Raw genomic sequence first — 23,681 nt, 5'->3', positions numbered from 1 at the left:
TGTCGTGTATGTATAATACACAAAAAACAAATATCAATTATCGATAAGAGATTTTTTTATTTCCAAGAAATACTCAATGTAATATAATCATCCTTCAAAATGATTGACATGTACTGAGGGTAGTGGGTGAACAGAGTAAGAGACAGCAAAGAGACAAAGGACAAACAGAGACATGCAGATACATATAGTCAATGAGATAAACTGACTCACATTTATACAGCCAAAGACGCCATATTAAACTCTGAATTCCACAAAGAACAGTTGTCAAAGTTGACATTCGAAAGTTACGAATGAGACAAATGACATCATGGTAAAATACACATTAAAAAAAACATAACCGAAACAGCAGATTTTAAATAAATGACAAACATATTAAACGTTTAGGCTTCTGCGTGTTGCCAAATGAATTACAAAATGGAGGAAATACCAAAAGCATTCGTTCCGACATTGTCGCCCTTTTTGACAAAAATAATAAGATATAGCTATAGTGCGTCACGTTTCTATAAAAATACACTAAAGATAGTTTTTGATTGATTGTGCTCATACTATGTTCTGTTTCCATTTCACGGCTGGAGTCGTCATAAAATGAAATTCACGATTCCTTGATCGTCAACTCTTCCAGCAACCAATAGGTGGTGACGACGCCCTTTCCCTGAAAAAGATTAATTTACAAAAAAGTAGTTACGAAAATAAAGACAACATCGAGGATGTTTGACAGTGGGCACGAAACAACAACTAATAGATCATCTACATGTAACAGACAAAACCCGTAATGAAAAAATACCCGAAATAAAATATGCAAATGAAAAATCTGAAATTTTGATCATACATCCCCTGTATTCAAGAAATGAACTCACGTGTAATGACAACACAACGTAGAACAAATCGATCAAATAAAAGATTGCCGGACCAAAAATTACAGTTCTTTTCTCAAGTCAGGTCTGAGTTAAAAAAAATAAAACATAAATGTGACATTTTATTTGGTTGAATTTTGTCTCGCATGATCGACCGCCTACACACTCAAAGTTAGCAGTTCGGGCAAAAAAAGAGCTGACGAAGGTAATTTTTACTGCAGTAAACTAAGTAATCAAACCAAATGTAATTGGACTTAAGTGTAAAAAAATAAATGGGGTCTTAAGGCATATCTCTTTAATTTCAAAACATATTCTGTTAATAACGACTTCCCTAACTTTTTATCACGCCTTTGGTATCTGCTTGTTGCGATTTCATGTTCATTGTCGATTTACGCAACTTCTCTAAGCCAGACCATTCATGTGAATTTGGATACTATATAAATCATCAAATTATTATTAATCATTATAATAGATAAAAGAATAACGTAATCACCTTCATTTCTATTTCTCCACGAACATCTAACCTGAATCCTCCGATTGCGTCAAGAATTGCAGCTGTTTTATTGCTGACATGTATCTTCAGAGCTGTGTGGCAATGACACAATAAATAATGTATAAATTTCCACGATTTGCGTAGACAGTTATTTGTCCGAACAAGTGAAGAACTTATGATTTCTAAAATTCCTAAACTGCATACTTTAAAACGAATCAAGTATGTAGTATTCATGATACTATAGTCACTAGTCTATTTTCAAGGACATTTTATGATACTCATCACCATTTAGGACACAGAGAAACAACGGTTTTTGACACTTTGAAGCCCGTAATTGTAATCGTTTAGAAGTTCAACGTTTCTCTAAGCTGCTGGGCTAATGCATGGATAAACGCATATATGATACAGGCAATTTCACCGAAGTAGCAACTGATATTTTAAGATATTATGATTTTTGGAAATTGTTTACCGCTCATTGACTTGTACCGAGCATTTGCATTCTTTTTCTGCCTCTGGATTATGTAAAGTGAAATCATATCTTATTTAATGTTTATAATATGTTCATTCGCAGACTGTATGTTGCCCGAATCCAAAGGTAGCTCAGGCTGCAACGAGTAAAACAGTTGACTTTGAGTGTCTTGTCATATCGCAGAATACGCAGAAATATCTTAGTTTTTTTTTTTCCTTTGGTTAGCAAAATATATCAGGTTTGACATCAAAAACATTTAATTGCAGTAATCGAAGAGATAAAGACAAGAGTTGAACAGACATAGCAAGGTAAAGCTGAGTATGCGGTAACTCATCAAGAACGCTGTGTACATAGTAACACCTGGAGGGGCAGTCTGAAAAAGCGCCATCAACGTGTGCACTGCGCAATTTCAACTAAAAGGTCTTTTTAAGTGGGATTGTTTTTTTGTAAACACACCTAATCCACTCGATTCCATTCTGGAAGCCGTGTTGACAGTGTCGCCAAACAGACAGTAGCGTGGCATTTTCAGTCCCACCACTCCCGCTACAACCGGTCCTGCAAGGGTAGGAAATGTTTTTTGTTAGAAAAGAAAATAATTCCACTTTCAATTTTTTATTTCACGTGACACGAAAACAATAAACTCTTTGAAATGTTCTTATCACGGTGACTGCCGTTGTGTGATTTCTTTGACCAAATGATTGGGAGTTCTCTGCCGCGTTAGCTGGCGAAGATTACTGATTGCATGTTAACTCATAGACAGTAGAGAGGAAGACTGTGTATTGTTACCTGACTCAAACTTAAAAAGCTGTAGAAAACGGTGTGCTACTACAAAATTTTCAAGCTGTGTGACCGGTCATGGTCTTTGTACAAATTCAGGTCCACAACATTTTGCAAATACGAAGTTTGACTTCACAAATTACTTAAATGTTCGAGCAAGGGACCATGTCACAATCGAATACGGATCAGAGTAGTTATCAATCAACCCTTACCGAAAGCGGCATCGAAAACCGAATAGCATAGTTATTTAGACTGGTACACTATCCTCTTTCTTTCTGAATTTTCTAAGATGGGAAAAATCACTCGTCAAATCATTCAAATCTATAAACATAAAATCTAAGTATGCCCATCTTTTATTCAACATTATTATGTCACACTTTACCTGAATGAATTCCAATTCGGAGTTTCAGCCTGTCGCTCGGTCGATGACGTATCTCAAACGTGTACACAGCTTTCAGCATCGTCAGAGACATTCTGGCGATTTCTCGAGCATGAAGGTTACCATTTTTGATCGGTAGACCAGACACCACCATGTACGCGTCTCCAATCGTCTCGACCTGAAAAAGTAACGTTCGAACAACATTCCTGGAAATATATTGAAAATGTTTCTCATAGAGACAAATGCGAACATTATGCACACATACAGAGCTCTTACCTTGTACACGTCAAAATTATCGATGATAGCGTCGAAACACGTGTAAAGATCATTCAACAGATCCACGACTTGTAGAGGTGTGCTGGCCGCAGATAGGGCTGTGAATCCAACGATATCACTGAAGAAAATTGTCACACTGTCAAACGCCTCGGCTGCCACCGCGTTGCCGCGTTTCAGTTGCTCGGCAACTGGTCTATAAAAAAAATTTAAATCAGAAACTAAAATTAGTCGTTAAGCATCTCATCAAGTTCTTGAAATTATTACATGTAAGTCTTCGGAGAGAGAATAGAGAACATTAGCATGGTTTTAGAAAATAACGGACGAAAACTTTAGGTAGAATAAGAATGCGCCTCGTAGACAGTAATTTGACCACTCAATTCTCTAGTACCTTGCTACTTGTGTAGACCATTCTGAAACCTGCTACATCGAGTTTTCGCTGCCTTGTTATTGTGGAAATTCCCCATTGAGTTCAAGCAGCACTTTCCTGAAAATGACGACGAAAACTTGTTCTATATCGACGGCATTTGAACCGGCGAAAACGAAATTGCGCCAAAATAAATCTGACTTACCTCGGCAAGAGCTGTTCCAATAACAATTCTGATTTCTTCTTCTCCTCGACCAGTTGTTTCGTTCTTTCTGCGACAACGCCCTCAAGGTTTGTAGCATACTGTTCCATTCTAGACAGCAGGTTATCGAGAATGCTGCCGCTGTTGCTGTAATACCGACAAAATATTTTCTAAACAGTATAAGCTGCTTAAGTTATTTTGAAACTCCTTGTTATTTTTTTCAATTTGAATGAAACTTTGCAAACGTTTAAATGCAAAGTGTTATCAAGGGCAATTATTTGCTTCAAGATATTGTTAGATTTATACCCGGGTATAAAACTGACAACATGTATGCATTTATAGATGTTTGGTAATTGATAACACTTTGCAACCTATCCCATATGTTTCTGTCTCTTGTTTTTCATCAGTTTTAACTGTTAAGGGTGTTAATGTAGGATACCTTGCTTGCGAAGCTTGTGGATTATGTGTATATTTAAAAGAATCGGAGTATGTCGTCGGTAATTTTCTATTGAGGAAACATCCATTGGACAATCGAAGGTTAGGCTGTAAAATCAGCTCCAGTTAAAAGTGACCCTCCCCTTTTGACAGTTTTCGAAAATATGACCCTCCACCCAATTCCCCCGGCCCATCCCACCTGTAATTACCGAAGGCTCCCTTACTCAGCATTCTCAGGAAGTTCGCGACCAATAAAGTTAGTCAACTCAGTTTACGTAGGAAATCAACAATAAAACTAACTACAAATCATACATACCCTTGTTTCCTGTTTATATCACGTACCAGGAGCTTTATCTTTGTAAAGTCGGGTCTGTCGTACGGATTTTCTGACCAGCATTCCTCTATCAGGTGTTTGACGTTATCCGGGATATTGCTCGTGGATAATTCTGGACGAAAAGGAGGCTGTCCGGAGTTTTTCAAGAGTTTGATGATATCTGCGTGAAGTGACGGTATGTGATTTTTCACAAACGAGGAAAACGTTCTCTTACAGGATTGAACATTGCCCATTGTACATCAAAGGGAGTATATGACTTAACGCGATCGTTTTGCCGAGCATGATGAAAGATATAGGCGCTCATCACTTTCATGCTCATATTACGTTAACCCTTTGAGTGCTGTAATTTTTCCCTCAAAAGCAATTTTGGTGCGACATTTTACCAATTTATATAAATTTTTCTGTAAGTTTTTTGATAATTTTGGACCAAATGGACATCACATTTCATTTCTTCCAGAATTCTATCAAAATTTCGCAAAATATCTGAAAAAATTTACTAGGGTGTAAAGGTGACAAAATTGACTTTGGCGCTCAAAGGGTTAATATTCATAACAGATGGATCTATCAGAATCATTGTTACACACTCATGCAATGTTCATGTCTGCATTGATGTCAACTCACGTCACAGAAATACAAAAAGTAGCTGAGCTGATCCTAATCAAAAAATAATTATTTATACAATAAATGACTTTAAGAAATATTGATCGACAGATACTTTTTCCGTCTTTGAACAAAACCTACAGGAGGATGTTTGTGCACTATTCAACATTGCTATGAGTTCTGATAATTGTCCTATTAGTATGATTTAATTTTTTACGCGTTATCAAGAACACAATGTAAAATATTAACAATGAAGTTTAAGCTGCAACTTTTAATTAACTGCGTCATTGAAATCTCGCGAACGTAATCCTGAGGAATCTCAAAGAATTCATTTTGTAAATCAACATCTTGCATCATAGTACTAGTTTAGCCAAAAAGTTTTATTACTAATTAGACTTTAGCGAGGAGTAAACAAGTAGACGAGTTTCCAACCTTCTGGTTGCATGTTTTCCTGTAGCCAAGTCTCGTATGGTCCCTGTCGTGTCGCTATTTCGTTCAAAATAATCCCAAAACTGTACACATCGCCTTTCTGGCTTCCTCGCGCGACAATTCCCTTCCGCAGCAGTTCAGGTGCTCTCCAAAATAGATCTGCCATACATAGAAAAAAGAGACAGCAAAATATTACCTCCTTCATGACGTCATGTGTTTTTGCTGCGTAGAGTCACAGTTAGGGTTTGTAAATAATTTTTCTCAAATCAAATTCTTGATCTCGTAAGCTAGTCGTGTTCTGATTTCTTTCTGTAAGCATAGTGTAGAATGGAATGGAACAAAGGCTTCCATTTGCTGTTTTCATTTCCCTATGTCATGCTACATGGTTGCTTCGCTTGCAAAAGACACAGTATATACAAGAATAGTCGTCATTGTTACGAATAACATCGCATCAGTCGTCAATCTTGCTCGGTCTGCTTTGAAACCTAAATCTATTTGGTTGAAAACCATTAAAATTGTAATTTAAGTCACAAATATAAGCGGAACTGATTAATCAACTTGTGGAGACCTCCAGTATCATATATCTTTTATTTATTTTTTTTATTTTTTATTTATTTGGCTTTATTTAATGAGGGTAGCCTGGTAAACTCTAGAGAGAGTTTATCTCCCCCAGGGCCCTCGACATTACAACAAATATATACAAAACCACAAAAACAATTTTCAAGAATGAAAATACAAATAACCACATATAACAACTGCCACATTTAACAGGAAAAGCAAGAAAAAATTAAAATTCTGCCCAATATTGTTTTAAAAAATTTCTTTTAAAAGAGACAAGTGTCTCAGAAGATTTGACTTCTGTTTTCAACTTATTCCATTCCATAGCTCCCTGTACTGAAAAGTCAGTATTAATGTGTTATGCAAACCTACTTATGATTCAACCAACTCACTGTAATAATCGGCAAGTTGAGCGCCATCTACGTCCACTTTGTCGCGCCAGTCCATCACACCGAAATCTGTCACTTTCAGTACGAAACGACTGTCAACGACGCAGTTCGACGATTTCAGGTTGCCATGGTACTTGATGAACGAATTGTGTATGAAGTGCATCCCCTGAGAATGACAGAATGCCATGCGATGAAGAAAACTAGAGCGATCCGATCATACAGTTTGGCTTGATTTTACTTGAGGAACCTTCCGACTGAAACAATAGTTACCACGAATAAACAAATCCTTATTCGCTATCAAGACTTGAATTCATCGTAACAATATGGAAATGCGCATACATACTATTGATGGAAATCAATGAATATGTGGGAGAAATGGGACATTTACCATGAAAACAATTGCAGTACATCTTTGACGCAAATAGAACTAGAATGCGATATTGTAAAGATGAGTGCCCAATACATGGCGAAGTAACCGTTTTACCTTGATAGGTGAATCCGTTCCATGTTCCCTAATAAGACCAAATGTTGCGTGAATATGGCCGACTTTGTCTCTTTAACTGTGCTATACACAGTTATACACAGTTAAAGGGACAAAGTCGGCCATTTTTCATGAATTTATTTGATGTAAGGTACTACTTATATTGCTTGACATGTGAAAGATACTGAATGAATGGGTGACCATGAACATATTCGACCTCGGTTTTAGACAAATTAAATGAAACCATCGCGAAAATGAATTAATGGTCATGACCATTAATTCATTTTCGCGATGGTTTCATGTATCGTGCTGAATACCGGGATCGAATATATGCATGGTCACCCATTATTCAGTATCTTTCAACATGTCAACCAATATAAGTAGTATCTTGCATCAAACAAAATTCATGAAAAATGGCCGACTTTGTCCCTTTAATGTCTTAAACTTATTTTCAAACGATTGTTCGTTATTCCTTACCTTCACGATGTCAAAGGTCAACGAGTAACGGAACATCCAATCCAATGTGATGGAATCATTTCCGAGAATATCCTAAAAAGAAAGACACATTCTCGATAATTACAAACGTGAAAATTTTACAAGTTCTGTCAAAAATAATATTTTTTACGTTTCAACTTACCTGTAGACTTCCTTTGGAGCAGTACTCAACGACAAAACACGGCGTAGGTGGATCGATGCAGGCACCAATAAAACGTACCAGGTTGGCATGACTGACCTCTCGAAGCTACAATAAAAAAACATTACAAGCAGAGAGTTAACGTTTGTTATTGCTCAATCTTTACCATCGACTCGGACACTGTCGGTGACGTTGCAGTGAGTCAAGACAGTATATTGTGCACTTGTCAGTAGCGTTTGGTATTTTGTTCACAATTATCCAGTTGAACTATGAAGATAATTGCACAGCTAGTGTTCTAAAGTGTGACAAATGTGGTTCTCGACTTACGTACATAGGACATATACATAGATACACACATACAGATAGATAGATAGATAGATAGATAGATAGATAGATAGATAGATAGATAGATAGACAATATACATATACATACATACATACATACATACATACATACATACATACATACATACATACATACAGACAGACAGACAGACAGACAGACAGACAGACAGACAGACATGTAACACATACACATCATTATTATAATCAGTAAATAAGATTTAAAGAGCAAATGCAACCGTACTTACTTTGTTTAGTTCTATCAAAACGGAGTGAGAAAGGTTAATTTTCTGAGCGTCGATTGGTGCGATTGCACACCTCATGCCCTTACGAAAAGGAAAACAGGGGAAGAAAAAAGAAATGAAATGAGTGTCTTGTGTGTCCATTGATATTTTCCCTCCTAAAAAGTCGAGCTACAATCGATAGATGGATTCTATCCCCTTTACTCTGCATCTGCGAAATTCTCTGGGGGCTCTTATCGATCTGTCATAGCAAATACTATAATCCTGAAGATTGTCACATATACTATAGCATTGAACTCAGACCTTCTAATTCGTTCGCGCCTATTGGTCGTTTTATGGCTCCAGATGTAATATTAATTTCAGTTTCAAATTGTGCAAAACTATGGTGCTGTCTCTTGGATATTCCCTTTAACTTTGTGTCAATGGTAATTACATAAAGCGACAAAGTAGCTAGGTTTTTACCTGAAAGTGATCAAATTACTACTTAGTGGCGGCCCCTAGATAATAGAGACATTGCGATGCCCAGTGTCCTACCGAGAGCACTCAGATTAATTAATGAAATATGATGGAAATAATGTGCAAATGACGTATACCTTGTAAACAGCTACTGTTGTAAAGGCATGGTCCTCATTTAACTCGGTCTTTAACGATGGATGGGAGATCTAGAATTGATAACATTGGAACTAATTTGGGATAATTGGATCTTTTGATTGTTGAAAATTATCAAAAGTGGTACGTGCCATATAGGTGAAAGTAGATATATTACAAATTACTAATAAACATAAGTGAGTTGCAAAAAGGAAAGATAGATGAGCTTACATTTGCTGATTAAACCAACATATATCCAATTACCTTAAATTAGTTCAGATTCTCTTTAAGACATCAATTAGGTGGCAATCCCTTTGCCATGCAAAATATACAGACAATCAATACCAATTGAAAGTCTTGTAACCTTGTATTCTATTGGTCAACTCACCATCGATGTTCCACTCACTGCTGACCTCTGCTCGAAGATAAGCTCATCCGGGGCAATCTTCCATAACATTTGGGTTAGTTTCTGCTGTGACTTAAATCGGCTTTATTATGTCAGAAGAAAGAGGTGTTACAGTCAAGTCGGCCGATGAAAATTTGCATGTTGATGAAGCAGGTGTATAGACCGTGTTTACGTCACAGACATGATTAAGCATTGGTGGCGAACATGTTTGTTTTGTGGCCACTCGAATGACAATCTGTGATTGGCTAATATTGGTAGAGGTAACAATGTTCTTTAAGCGTGGGGAACGGTGATCATATGCCTCGAACTTCCTTGTGTATTACTTTGAGAAGAAAGCGAACCCACGCAGTAATTTTCGTGCACAAGCCCAAATCTACCTTGACTTCATTTTGCTTCAGCGTGAACACTATTGAATGAAGTACTTTACGGTAATTATGCACGTTGCTCTGAAACTTCACATGAACATTTCAAACAAAGCAGAATTCTATAGGCAGCTACTGTGACGTAGGCTCTGCCATGCTCTAACAATATCTTGTCCAAAAAGGTGTCTAATAGCAAAGAAATTCTAATTGTCAAAGAAGTTAAGTTAATGATCAGATCGTTACTTGTTAAAGTAAACTCAAAACAACACGAAAGCACAGAGTAACATAGATAGAGTAGCAACACTTGCATGCCTTTTGTTCCATGGTCGTCTCGGTAGACTATTGGCTTTTCATATTAAAATGAGCTCCAAAGGTGTTTAACTTTTTTGAGGCTTTGTTTGTGGTTGATGATTACACGAGATTATGCGAAAAATACGACGAGATGGCATCGTACTGCCAGTCGCGTAGCAACCATAGTTACTTTGTGAGCTCTCGGGCCAGAAACACTGCTTCACGCCAATCAAAACATAACACGGCAGCAGTTTCATAAACATGTCATTCCTTGGCGCACGTGTAAAAGAGGGTACGACTGACCGTAAACCATTGAGTAAAACCAGACAGTATCGATAAAAGACTTTCAAATTTGGTTCAAACACACTCATTATATATTCATAAAAATATGAGAGGAATTTTTAAAACGGTAAAACTCGTTTTCCTGAAGCTCAAAACACTCCCGTTTTTGCCAGCACGTCAATTCTGCTCAGCACCACACGACAACAACAACACAAACTTTGCCGAACATACTTTCGCTTAACAATTGGCGAAATTCCGAAAATTACCGAAGGATTCATGGTCGGCACTCTTCGGAAAAGAGAGACGAGAGCAACCTGAGGCGAGGCGAACATGGATGGGTAACGTAACCGCTTCACGCCTTAAACAATACCCGTTGCCACTCTATCTATCTTTCTCTATGACGAAAGTAAACAATTCGTTTGCATGCGTCATTCAATGATTACGTAGTCGAATCATTATTTAAAACTTACCGATAAAATACAGCCGACACGACTGCTAGTGTCGCCAAAATAACACAAATTACAGATACCAATACCACTACTACGTCATTCGCGGCTGGTAAATAATTCGGAAAAAAACAATCAAATAATTATAGAATGTAAAATTATACATAGCGAAAGAGAAAGCTGTACGAACAAGACATCAGAGTTATATATGCCATCTTCATCAAGTTTACCTTTGTTTAGATACAACATGCACACTCATCTGCAAGGATAGAGAACAGCAGACACACACCAAAATTAATCTCATTTGCACTGCCCTAAGGGGTCAGAGTGCAGGCGTGCAAGGTTCCAAAGAATTATTCGTCTCGTTCGGCATTAATTTAGCCGCATAAGCATGTTTGTTGACCTATACTAATAAGGTTTATTAAACGTTTTCAAGAAACAATTCGAAAGTTTCAAAACTACAAACACGTGTTTATAACTGGACTACAAGCATGTTTATATCGAGCGGAAAATACTATGATCAATACTAAACCACAATGACGTTACCTCGATCGAGGCAGAGTTCCCCTTCGTATCCACACAGAGGAGTGTCTAAAGGAGGCCCTTCTGCAATTCCCGGCCACTGAATTTTCACTCCCGGAATAAATTTAAGTTGCCTGTCATGACCGTGATATTCTGCTACAGTTATCATCTAGGAAGGTGAGGTCAATTAGGGAGAGGTAGAGAGACAGAGAGAGACAGAGAGATATATTAAAAAAAAATAAACAAAAGAAATGTGCAGGTAGATCATTAATGAAATGAATACAAAAAATGAAAGGTAGGATTCTGTAACAAACCTGATCTGGTCGCATTTTACGTTAAAAGGTAGGAAATGTAGAATACTAAATAGAAATGTTGGTTGTATTAGAATTCAATATTTGCTAGTGTCTTTCTGTGCACAGTACGCAGCCAATGTCTTTTCATAGAGTTTACATAACGAGTATTTGCAATTGTTTGCTGTGAAAACAAACGTAGAAATATCTAATATTAGCTTTACTTTCTTTTGGTTTCGCAACAAGAATACAAATCTGATTCATCTTTTGCCGAGAGGGAAATGAAAAAATCTATAATACACGCTAATTTTGCCTCAGTTTGAGATAATGTCGCATTGAATATACCAAATTGACATCTTAAGGTATATTACAGATGGTTTGTGACATATTTCACCATCGAAATGTAACATTATTGTCCCTTAACTATTTGTCTTTGTAGAAAAAAAAACGACGGTAGCGCTTAAGAAACATGTCGCGTCCGCGAAATTATAAAGTTTAAGGATATTCTTTTTTTGCAAGGCTTCATAATTTGTTACTTACCTCAAAGTCTTTGTCATCCGGGAAGTGAACGTCGATCAGCATAAAATCTGTATCCCTGTCACCGTTATCGTCTATTGTCATATTAACGACACCTGAGAGTGACCAAAATTCCCGTAAGTTAACCCACAGACAAATAGAAGACTAGCAACGGGTATTGTTCAAGGTGTAAAGCAGTTACGTAACCCCTCTATGTACGCCTCGCCTCAGGTAGTTCTCGGCTCTCATTTCCGGAGAGTGCCGACCATGCACCCTTCCGAAGTTTCCGGATTTTCGCCAATTTTTAAGTGAAAGTATGTTCGGCAAAGTTCGCGTTGTTATTTGTTGTTGTATGGTGCTGAGAGGAATTGGCGTTCTGGCGAAAACGGGAAAGATTTGAGCTTCGGGAGGTTCGTTTTACCATTTTACAAATTCCTCTTACATTTTTATGAATATATAATGAGTGTGTTGGAACCAAATTTGAAAGTCTGTTATCGATACTGTCAGATTTTACTCAATGGTTTACGGTCAGTCATATCGTCTTTTGTAAGTTCGTCATGGGAAGAAGTGTTTATGAAACTTCTGGCGTGTTATATTTTGATTGGCATGAAGCAGTGTTTCTGCCCTGAGAGTAAACAAAGTAAGTATGGTTGCTATGCGACAGGCAGCATGATACTATCTCGTCTTGCTTTTCGCATAATCTTCGTGTAATTATCAACCATGAACGAAGTCTCCAAAGAGGCTAACACCTGTGAAGCTCATTTTAATATGAAAAGGCCATAGTTTATCGAGACGACCATAAAACAAAAGGCGTGCCTAGTCTTGCTAGTCTGTCTTTCTATTTGTCCGGGGTTAAACTGTGTTCAAGCAAGGTTTTCCTTTTGCTCTTTCTGTGGTGTGTTATGGGGGACTGATTTTGTATTAGGTAATGTGCTCTGTTACCCATCCTATATAGACCCATTAACGGTTTCTTTTAAACTTTTACCAACTTGAGACGGAAACCTAGTTATTGAAATTTACTCATGATATTGAATTTGCGGAAGCTTAAAGAGACACAGAGGCTATAAATGACCATGAATGTGACTCTAGACTCGGCTTTAGAATCTAAATAAACTTAGTTGCATTAATTTGCTCGGTTGTCCAGCAAGGAAAGAACCAATGTAAACTCATCACCCAAAGATCTGTCACATGAAAGGTGATTTATATTATTTATAACCAAAAATGTCCAAACACCCTATTTTAGCTTGATATACCACTAATCGGCGGTTCAAGATGGATCAATTTTGTTTCTTGGACTTTGTAATTTATATGCCTTGAATGACAATGATTATTGTACACCTGTGTCTGTAACCTAAGGAGTTTTCTCGTAAAGAAAGTTTCAGTTTCATTATCTCAAAATATGATAGTGTCTCTACTTCGGGCACCAGACACTAGTGAGTATATTCGAAACTGTGATTACCAAGTAAATACAGCATTGCTTGTTCTGAATTCTATGTGAGATTGATGGAACGGGGAATAAATTACTGAACCCAAGCCAACTTGATCTCTTGTCGTGATGTCAAAACATCATCTTTTGGAGCAAGACATTTGAAGATTGTGTTATGTTTTTCCTTGTGGAGATACTTGTTATTCTTTTTTATTTCATGAAAAGATTTGTTCGACCGAAAGTTGTTTATTGCACTATTTGGGGCTCAGTTAATTATAGGAAGACGTTACTACGTCGCGCGGGGTGGCAGACATATCAGGCAGATTAATTCTTACATTATAGTAACATTACATCAAATATTGATACTGCTATCGAGGACTGGGTAAGAGACGAAAATCAAGTTCCGTTAAAGTGTTTCGCCATCTCTGTTACCCATCGCTTCCTAAAAGCATTCACATACATTAACTGAGCAATAAGTGGTAACTTGTAGTCTTTTGTAATTCAAATTAATACTAATTTTCTTAAGCATGTTATCGAAATAAAGCTTAAATGAAATTTTACTGTCATGTATCTAGATCAAACACGTAGATTATTTAGATAAGCAACTTCTTTGAATGTGAAGTATTTTTGTTTTATGAACTAAGGACGATTTCATCCGAGGGAAATGGAAGAACGACAAAAATTTAAGATACGGTTTTCTCACCTGGTAGGTATTTACGGCCGTACAGTCTCTTGGCTATGGTGTATCCATCGTGGGCACTGCCATTCTCTCGCAGAGTCTCGTCCAATGAAAACGCGTACAGGTAAACCGCGTCATACAACAATGCACCCAGCTGTGGCACCTACGGCAATGCAAGAAATTTTGAACAACTGCAATGTAAATACTCATGAAACTGTTCATGTTGTCATAGGTCAAAATTGCTCAAAATTGAACTAGATTCCCACTACATATTGGCGTCTTATTAACGTTAACTAGCAACTTCATTTGTTGGACGCCATAAGTTGACGACGAACGGCCACGTAACGCCACCCAATCTATAATATAGTAAAATGTTCAAAAACAACGCAGCATTTCAAGAATGATTTGGAGATTTTACACTCGCGAAACAATAAATATGGAATTTGCGCTAGTTCTTGCCTGTACTTTTCAAACGTTACATTCATTTCCTTAGAGGTTCCGTCCTCTTTATGCCGTTCTGTTGCTTGGTGTTTCAGAAAAAAATTAGTCCGTGTACTCTAAATTTTCGACATCGTTTGCTCATATAAAGCAACGTTATCAACAATACACAACAAAGAATAATGGCACGATTTCCATTGATTCTCATTAAAGGGACAAAGTCGGCATTTCTCATGAATTTTGTCTGATACGAGATACTACTTAAGCTTATATTATTTGACATGTTGAAAGATACTAAATGAATGGGTGACAATGCATATATTCGACCCCGGTTTTAGACACGATAAATGAAGCCATGAAAATGAATTAATGGTCATGACCATTAATTCGTTTTCGCGATGTTTTCATTTAATTTGTCTAAAATCAGGGTCGAATATATATGCATGGTCACCCATTCATTCAGTATTTTTCAACATCTCAAACCATATAAGTAGTATCTCGTATCAAACAAATTCATGAAAAGTGGCCGACTTTTTCCATTTAATTTTTCAGATGATTTTATTTATGAAGTCAAGTACTATATATTTCTCTAGGATTAAAGCTATTAAGATCATGAGAAACCGTGCCAATAGGTTCTGATCGGTCTTTGCTGGAAGTAAAACGTCAACATCACTAGTTGTGTAGGAATTATCTCAGAAGGCAGGATAGGCAGTTGGAGAAAACCCTTAGCAACGTATAATTAGGTATGCATAAAAACATGCTTATGAACCTTAATAGTAAATATTTCATGAACAGGCTGGTCAAAACCTGCCGACTACGCTTGGCATATATCTTTCGTTCTATATGTGTGGTGCATACGATATCAACCAACTTGAATGATGTAATTTTTGCACACTTACATTAGGCAGGTAGTAGGTTCGATTAAACTTGTCAAAATAGCGTTCCAATACGTCTCTGTTGAAGTCCCTGTACACGTCTGTGTGTGGAATGAGTTTGGCCAGAAATAGGAGACCCTGAGAAGTCAAGGACCATCAAACAATATCAGTGTTCAACATATTATTGTGTATGTAGTTGTATATGAGTATCACAGGGTATCACGAGCAATATTCGTCTAGATGTTATGGATATGGTCAATAAATGTCATGTATACAACGCTTACCCGTGTCTAGTGTGTGACTATTACTATCTCTGTATACTCAGTGTGACAGGTTTCAGACAGGATAGTGAATTTGGCCCAAAGCCGTTTCATAAATGACAAGCACTAAGAAATATACACAGACAGACAGACCGACCGTCAAACATACATACAGACAGTCATACATACACACATACATACATACATACATACATACATACATACATACATACATACATACATACATACATACATACATACATACATACATACATACATACATACATTCATACATACATACTCACCGAAAATGCTTCTTTAGCCATTTGATCTTCAGTTTCATTTTCTCCCTTTCTCCAGGAATAGGAATCGAATCCTGTGTCAACGTCAAACATCAAACTGACAAATGCAAATTCACCGCCAACTAGTCCAAGTTTATGAACCATTACCATTGTTTGACGTACTGAGTCTGAACTCACACAAAACACGATAACTGTGAAATGACATCAAAAGATCAAGGTAAAAATGGACCAAGAGACATAGGTTTTACGATCGTGTTTCTTACAACAATAAAATTCACCATGTAACGGGAGATCTAGCCCATAGTGTACTCAATCGATTGATATATGTATATCGGAGGACTAGAGGCGGCGTGCCGACCACTCACGTTATTCATGGTCAACCGTGAGACTCAGAAAAATGTTAAACAATAATGGGAGAGGTAATGGCGATTTCGTCACTGTTAATTGGCGGATTATTCAATTAGAGGCTACGTGGTTGGTCCGTTTGAAGGTTTAATGACGTTTTTATCATCATCAACGACATGATTACAGCAATCGTTTCCTGACAATCCGCCAACTTCGTTACTTCCCAGCAATGTTATTGGCGAGGTAAGACCCAGTATAGATTTTAGCAATGTCAATAACAGATAAGCTTATCGCTGACCACTTTTCAATCAATCCGTTATAAAAGGTGTAATTCGCGTGCCTGGAAAGGTTCGATGTGCAGGTTGACTGACAGTTGCATGTCTTATGTAGGTGCAGGAAATGTGAGTAAATGCGGAAAGTGGGGAGGAATGTATTACAATGGACATTGACAAAGATTTTGTTCGTGTCGCCACGGATAGAGGGACTGTGGTTTTGCAAAAATTACGGTGTTGTTCAACAATTGTTTTTGCGCTTGATAACATTAAAGGACAACAAGCATAAACATTACCAAGGACAAGAACATCTAAGTATCCACCAATCCTATGTGCCATGAAAAGACCGATAACCACCAAATTTCAAATGACATAGCTTAGGTTATGTATTTTCTTCAAAACTTCTCTCAGCTTACGTCGTTAAAGATGTGATAACGCCTTTTGGCAGGAGAATATGTCCTGACATTGTGTCTCCTACATTTTAGAGTTCAGACATTGCAGCTGATAATGCAACCGTGTGGGGACATGTACTGTTTATTTAGAATGTTTTCATCACCTTCGAACAGAATTGAGCAAGATTTAAACTTGGCGATAAAATATTGGAAATCCGTTCGGAATCGATGTGACCTATCGGCGTATCTGATACAGAATTTTCAGCAAAAGATTAAGGGTTCGGTTATTCAATAATTCGAGAAAATCGCTTATTTCTATCGACATGCAGAACGTATTTGCCTGAGTGAACGATTGACGCTCATTTCATGCAAAAGAACGGGCCAGCTGTAGAAATAGACGGTTACAAAATATGCATATTTTTGTCTATTGTCGGTAATCATGACAGCCGAGAAATCATTCACTCGAGGTCACGGAACAGAACGTAAAACTTTCAAAAAGTAAACAACTTGCTCAGAACTGAGAAAAAATTCAATGCAATGGTTGAAATTAAACTGAATATCTTTGTTGAATTTTTTAAGTTGTTAGAGTTCTTTATACAGAGGTTATTATCTACAACAAAACGTTCAAAGGTAGGGAAATATGATTGACAGACATTCATCAAAAGTCAATGCTAAACGAAATACATGTGTACGTGTATTTAGATCAAGTTAGGGGTATTTGAAAAACTACGTAATTTAAAACAGGGTCAGTGATATTATACGCATACGCATATCATTATACCCGATAATTATCTTTTTGAAAGTTGGAACATAATGTTCATAAACAAGTTTACTTATTTGATCACTAAATATTGGACGATGTTTCAAGTATTTATATAAAAGGTACATTTCACTAATATTGGTGTGGGCATTTTTAGTGTAAAAAACAGAACAGTTGAAATCTCATGGGGTTTCGTCAACAATAACGTCAGTCGCAAGAACTGAGATTTTCTTGAGGAATTGCTATCAACAATAGCAGGTAGACTGAGGTCCTTGTTCCTCGAACAGAAATATAACTTTGATAATAGTGATTTTGACAGTCTTTGCAGTGAAACACTGTACCAAAAGGCTACTTTAAATGGGTAGGCAAAGTACACGGCAAAGTATGTGAAAGTAGAACGTTTGAACTCATATTAACTCTTACACCACTGTTCACATTAAAATATTTTTCACACCTTTTACTAGTGGGGTGCAGAAGACATAAGTACCACTTTTTGAAAAGTGAAGAAAATGTGAATATTTATCATAGTTTTAGCATGACTTTCCAAGGGTTACATGGGTGTAAGATGTTGGGAAAAGGAACCCATATATAAGTGGATGGTGTTAACGGTCCGTGCCTAATGACGGCCAAGTAAAATTCTAATATTTCCTGAAATCGACGAATTCGGTTTTAGGCATAATTTCAATTTTTTGGGTTAGTTCTAATTCAGATATTGCATGTTTTTGTTCTCACCATTCAGAATTCGACAAGATTTTCGAATTTAGTTTTGTCGTTATAATCTCGAATCTCAAATTCGTTTTTTAAATTCAGAAATCAAAATCGGGAAAACAGAAACGAACAACGTTAAATTTTACAAGGGTGCTAGGGAGTCTCGTGACAGATTGTCACATTTGGATAGCAACAGTGTAGCGAAGATCAGAGAAAAGCTATCCTATTACTGTATTATACTAGGCCTATCTGTCGTGTTTTAATGGCAATAATCTTCATTATCACATGAACTGGCCCGAATCCGCCACCTGTGTGACATAGAACAGGACGGATAAGAAATCCGAATTACCCCTGTCCTACGTCAACAACCGGAACTTTTTTCCTGCACTTTCATCATGTTCATGAACAGACCAGTCTGTCGCGATCGATGCCGTGATCTGCGTGAGTTAATGCGATAAATTCAAGGAAAAAACAAGGAAGGCATGTCCAACGAAATTTCGAGTCTCTAAAGCTATTGTAGCTATTCCAAAGAATAGAATGGAGGTGCCGTCGCGGCTAGTGCTCCAACTCGGACGGACGGCTCAACGTCACCGTGACACGTTGAACCCGTTCTGGCTATAGACACGATGATCGTGTCGATAGGCGTAGCTCTGCATGGCAGGGCTGTGTGTTTTCGGCGTTATAGTACGGCCTCCCACGGTGGGAGATCGTATAACGCCGGTAAACACACAGCTCTGCCATGCAGAGCTACGATAGGCGCTACCCGTTGAACCTGGTGTGGCAATAAGCCCGAAAGCTGCGCCTCAACGTAAGTTCAACTGAATAAATAGTATCGTATGATCTTCGGAAAGCGACATAGAACGCAAAAAACATCAAATCATTCCACGAACAACAGTAAATTTCCTTCATCACATGAAAATTCCGTAAATTCGGAGACATCAGCAGGCAGGTATAGCTGTAGCCTGAAGTCTCTAGTGCACATCGTGCAGGGTATGGATGTATTATCGAAAGCTGACACGGACAATAGAACAGTGTTTCTGTCAAGTGACAAAATTGGGGGTATCTACGGGCGAGATATGTGTCACTGCAAACATCAAAGTTCGTAAGACATAAACATTGACAACTGGGATCTGGATTGACAAGTTGACACCGGCGGAGACTGGTACCGGTGTGATCACAGGGGACTCGTGCTTGTTGTTTATTTGTGTCTGTTTGTTTGTGTGTATGTGTTTGTGTTTGTTTATTTGTTATTTTAATAAAATAACAGCGAAAAGCTGTTTTGTTAATATTTGTCAACAAAGAGCAGTTTATTTGTTTGTTTGTTTATTTATTTATTTATTTGTTTGTTTGTTTGTTTGTTTGTTTGTTGATACGTATTTCCGATGGTTAGGGTTAGGGTTAGGCTTAAGTTAGGGTTAGGCTTAGGCTTAGGCTTAGGGTTAGGCTTAAGTTAGGGTTAGGGTTAGGGTAAGGGTTAGGCTTAAGTTAGGGTTAGGGTTAGGGTGAGACTTAGTCACTCCCTGTCTCAATATATAGAGGGAGTGAATAAGTCTAACCCTAACCCTAACTTAAGCCTAACCCTAAGCCTAAGCCTAAGCCTAACCCTAACTTAAGCCTAACCCTAACCCTAACCATCGGAAATACGTATTAACAAACAAACAAACAAACAAAATAAAAATAAACAAACAAACAAACAAATAAATAAACTGCTCTTTATTGACAAATATTAACAAAACAGCTTTTCGCTGTTATTTTATTAAAAATAACAAATAAACAAACACAAACACATACACACAAACAAACAGACACAAATAAACAACAAGCACGAGTCCCCTGTGGTGTGATGGTCCTTCGTGGCCACATATATATTTGGGTCACAGTAATCAGTGGGTGCCATGCCATCGAACTGAATTTTTCGGGCTCGCCAAGATCGTGATATTTGGAAAGCCACGACACCTCCAAGAATAAGAACTACCGTTTCGATCTTGTTGTTGCCTTCCCTTCATAAATATATTTGAAAATATTATTCTAAATAACTCTGGTTATGTTAGTACGGCTTCCGGGCGCTAGCGCGGTGACGCCCCCTTTGCCAGCCCACGGCAGACTTCCTTTGGCGTCGGGACCAAATTCGTATGTTTGATTGGTTGGTTGGTTAAGATGGCATTCGGTGTATCAAAATTTCGACTTGATCTGATTTATGAATGAAACTACCGGGTAATATTTGCATATCTCCAGGGCGATTGGCCGTTTACTCATTAATTGAAAGTAATCCCGGGAAATAAAACCGAGATCGCGACAATATTTTTGCAATCCTCGACTATAACTTGTGATCCATCCACATCAAACGAAAAGTAAGAAGACTGTTCATGTGATAAATATATAATCCGATATATATATATATATATATATATATATATATATATATATATATATATACATATATATATATATATATATATATATATATATATATATATATATATATATATATATATATATATATATATATATATATATATATATATATATATATATGTGTGTGTGTGTGTGTGATATGAAAGTCGCGCGCACAAAGGGCGTGCTAAAAAGTATGTCTGATAAGTTACTCGCCCCACGGATGCGCCGAAAAATGCAACTGAATGATGAAATTCCTGATTGGCACGATGCATTTTAGGTAAGTATGAGTCCGTTTAAGGTTATGCCGGGACAGTATCGAAAAATACTGAGATGGTAAGGGGAACTTGAAATTGTATCGGCATCCGTCTTAGAATGCACAAAAAGCACCATTTTGTCTAACAATTAAATAAATTCGACAGAAGCAACCGGGACAGCCCCCTCCAATATCCACTCCTACTCACACACTATGTGTACCCCTTTCACCTATTACAGAACGAGAGATGCCGGATAATCAAAACCCCAACCTACTCATGTCACGTTTATCATATACATTTGTAATAGACCAGAAGCTCGCCCAAGCAGTTGAAGGTGTCTGTAATATTGTGCACTTTTCAATACAGACGATAGGAAATAAGTCACCCCAATATTAGGGACGTTGCTTCAATTTTTGGCATTTTTTCAGTATTTCAAAGTTATGGAGGGAATGGACTTCGGGAATAGCGCACTATCGCTGAAATTTCCCGTTTAGTTGGTTGTCGGGCTGCCAATTAATCCAGTCAATCTACGAGATTTTGGAATAAATAGACAGCTGATCTCGGCGGGAGAAGTGCCTTGTAGTGTCGACTACCTTCAGAAAACTCCATAATCGGGAACGATGTAGTCGTCTGCAAACCTTTCCTTTGTTAGGAGTCCAAACGTTACAAGAGAAGGTCACAAGGGCAAGAGAAGTTCCGGTCGGGAAACCTGTTGCCATGACAACTCGGCAGACAGACCATGTAACATTTGTAGCGTTTTGCTTTAATCTTCGCTACACTGTAGGTACCAAGTACCGAGAGACTCCCTAGCATCCAAAAGAAAGTTACGATTGTTCGTTTCTGTTTTCTCGATTCTGGTTTCTGAATTTTCAAAAACGAAGTTTGTAATTCGAGACCGACACTGCAGAATCAAATTTGAAAATCGTTCTAAATTCTTAATAATAAGTACAAAACACAAATCGTTCTAAATTCTTAATAATAAGTACAAAAACACAATGTCTAAATGAAAACTAACCCCAAAATTGAAATTACGCCTAAAATCGAATTCGCGGATTTCAGGAAATATTAGATTTTTATTTGGCCGTCATTAGCCACGGACCGTTAACACAACGTAATTGCATCCCGCAATATTAACACCTGTACCTTTATAAACAGAGTAGTAAACATGGGCCAAAGGTAGCCATTTACTCCTCATACTTGCGAGCAAACGTTGTTTGAATTGAAACATTTGTCAATATCCAAAAATTAGCTACTTTCACCGATATAAAACAGGGGTCTAATTTTCGGCAAATGTGGTCATTGAGTCCTCATACTTTGGCCTGGACAAATGTTGTTTGAATGGACACATTTGTCAGTATCCTAAAAGTAGCTTCTTTCACCAATATATAACAGGGTTTCTAAATTTTGGCAAATGTGGTCATTGAGTCCTCATACTTTGACCTGAGCAAATGTTGTCTGAATTGACACATTTGTCAGTACTCTAAAAGTAGCTTCTTTCACCGATATAAAACAAGACTTTAAATGTTGAAAAATGTAAATTCGTGATGTTGACATTCTTGCACTGATATGTTTGAAGATACATATCAAACTGAAATTTGTGTGGTCAAAATGAAACTTAACGACTCACTTCTAGAAACCTTGGCCGCTTCTTTCAGTGCAACTTCGAGATCTCGGTCCAGGTGAGATTCGCGCACGACTTTGTACAGCGACACGGTGATATTGGCTCTTTCGGCGGCCAGTTTGATTCCATCGGCGTATACTGGCATGTTTCCGTCGCCGGAAATTATGCTGAACCTGCCCCAAGTGAAAGCGTCGCAGATCGCTCTGAAGAAGCCGCCCTGTTTGTACTGCGACCCGTAGGTCCGTATCAAGGTGGGGAATTCGTCTTTGTCCATCATCTCGTTGCCGGAGCAGATGGGCGAGAAGGTCGGTATATTGTAGTAAGCGGCAAGTCTAGCGGTGTGACGGCAGACGCTGGTACAGTAAGGTCCGATGAATGCCGAGTAGTTCCGATGTCGGAGCAGATCCACCACGGTGCCAAGGGTGTGTGTCGGGTTGCATCCTGAGTTGAGAAGTTCGTAAGTGAGATTATAACCTTGGAGCATGTTTGGATCTGAATTGATTTTTTCTAAGGCCAGGTCCAGGATCACCGGCACCACACTGGTATCACTGATCCACAACATCACAAGTAAAGTCATCTCCTCGCCGTCTGTCCGCCAGTGAAACGGATGCGTTGTCATCAACAGGAACGCTAGTGCCCCCGCCAGACGCCTCATCCCCGCGCCAAGTAGTTTTGGCATCGTGTACAATTGTGAAAGTGTTCTTCTATCCAAGTAAACGTCGATGTCAAGAAACACACTTGACGTGGTTAGTAATTTTGTTCGGAGATGAGGATTAGCCGAGTATTTTTATACGTCTTCCGACTCGAGTTGGTACCGTGGGTTGAATTGTGAGTCTGGATTCGATGGAAATATGACAGTAGTACTGTTAAGTATCACGTGATAGTACGGCGTATGATCCAGTGTTTCGGCTCAGTGATATCGCCAGATGGTATTGACAAGAAAGCCTCAACTTTTGTCGAATTCTGCATCCCTTTCAATGGTATCGTCTAG

General features: G+C 37.9%; 1 protein-coding gene across 1 annotated transcript; it reads right to left on the bottom strand.

Moving 5' to 3' along the window:
• Positions 1–41: 41 nt before the first annotated feature.
• LOC139118044 (atrial natriuretic peptide receptor 1-like) lies at positions 42–23,369 on the bottom strand. Its single transcript, XM_070681339.1, has 21 exons — positions 22,697–23,369; positions 15,945–16,132; positions 15,404–15,517; positions 14,091–14,229; positions 11,986–12,077; positions 11,180–11,324; positions 10,658–10,742; positions 9,235–9,334; positions 8,852–8,920; positions 8,265–8,342; positions 7,678–7,782; positions 7,518–7,589; positions 6,563–6,725; positions 5,616–5,771; positions 4,566–4,743; positions 3,818–3,961; positions 3,249–3,441; positions 2,976–3,150; positions 2,273–2,371; positions 1,348–1,439; positions 42–652 (listed from the first exon to the last, which is right to left on the bottom strand). Exons 1-21 carry the CDS (start codon positions 23,367–23,369, stop codon positions 593–595), a joined length of 3,120 nt encoding a protein of 1,039 aa, XP_070537440.1. The 3' UTR covers positions 42–592.
• Positions 23,370–23,681: the final 312 nt, after the last annotated feature.

The sequence above is a fragment of the Ptychodera flava genome, chromosome 19, assembly GCF_041260155.1.
Source record: "Ptychodera flava strain L36383 chromosome 19, AS_Pfla_20210202, whole genome shotgun sequence".
NCBI classification, from domain to species: Eukaryota; Metazoa; Hemichordata; class Enteropneusta; family Ptychoderidae; genus Ptychodera; species Ptychodera flava.
This window is presented reverse-complemented; position numbering and strand designations above follow the sequence as displayed.

What these genes read in the sequence shown, in the direction of transcription:
- LOC139118044 (XM_070681339.1), bottom strand. Translation starts at nt 23,369, where the DNA reads ATGCCAAAACTACTTGGCGCGGGGATGAGGCGTCTGGCGGGGGCACTA. An exon ending in GATATAAACAGGAAACAAGG is followed by an intron (nt 3,962 to 4,565) that starts GTATGTATGATT and finishes TCGGTATTACAG; the next exon opens with CAACAGCGGCAGCATTCTCG. An exon ending in GTGGAGAAATAGAAATGAAG is followed by an intron (nt 653 to 1,347) that starts GTGATTACGTTA and finishes AATCTTTTTCAG; the next exon opens with GGAAAGGGCGTCGTCACCAC.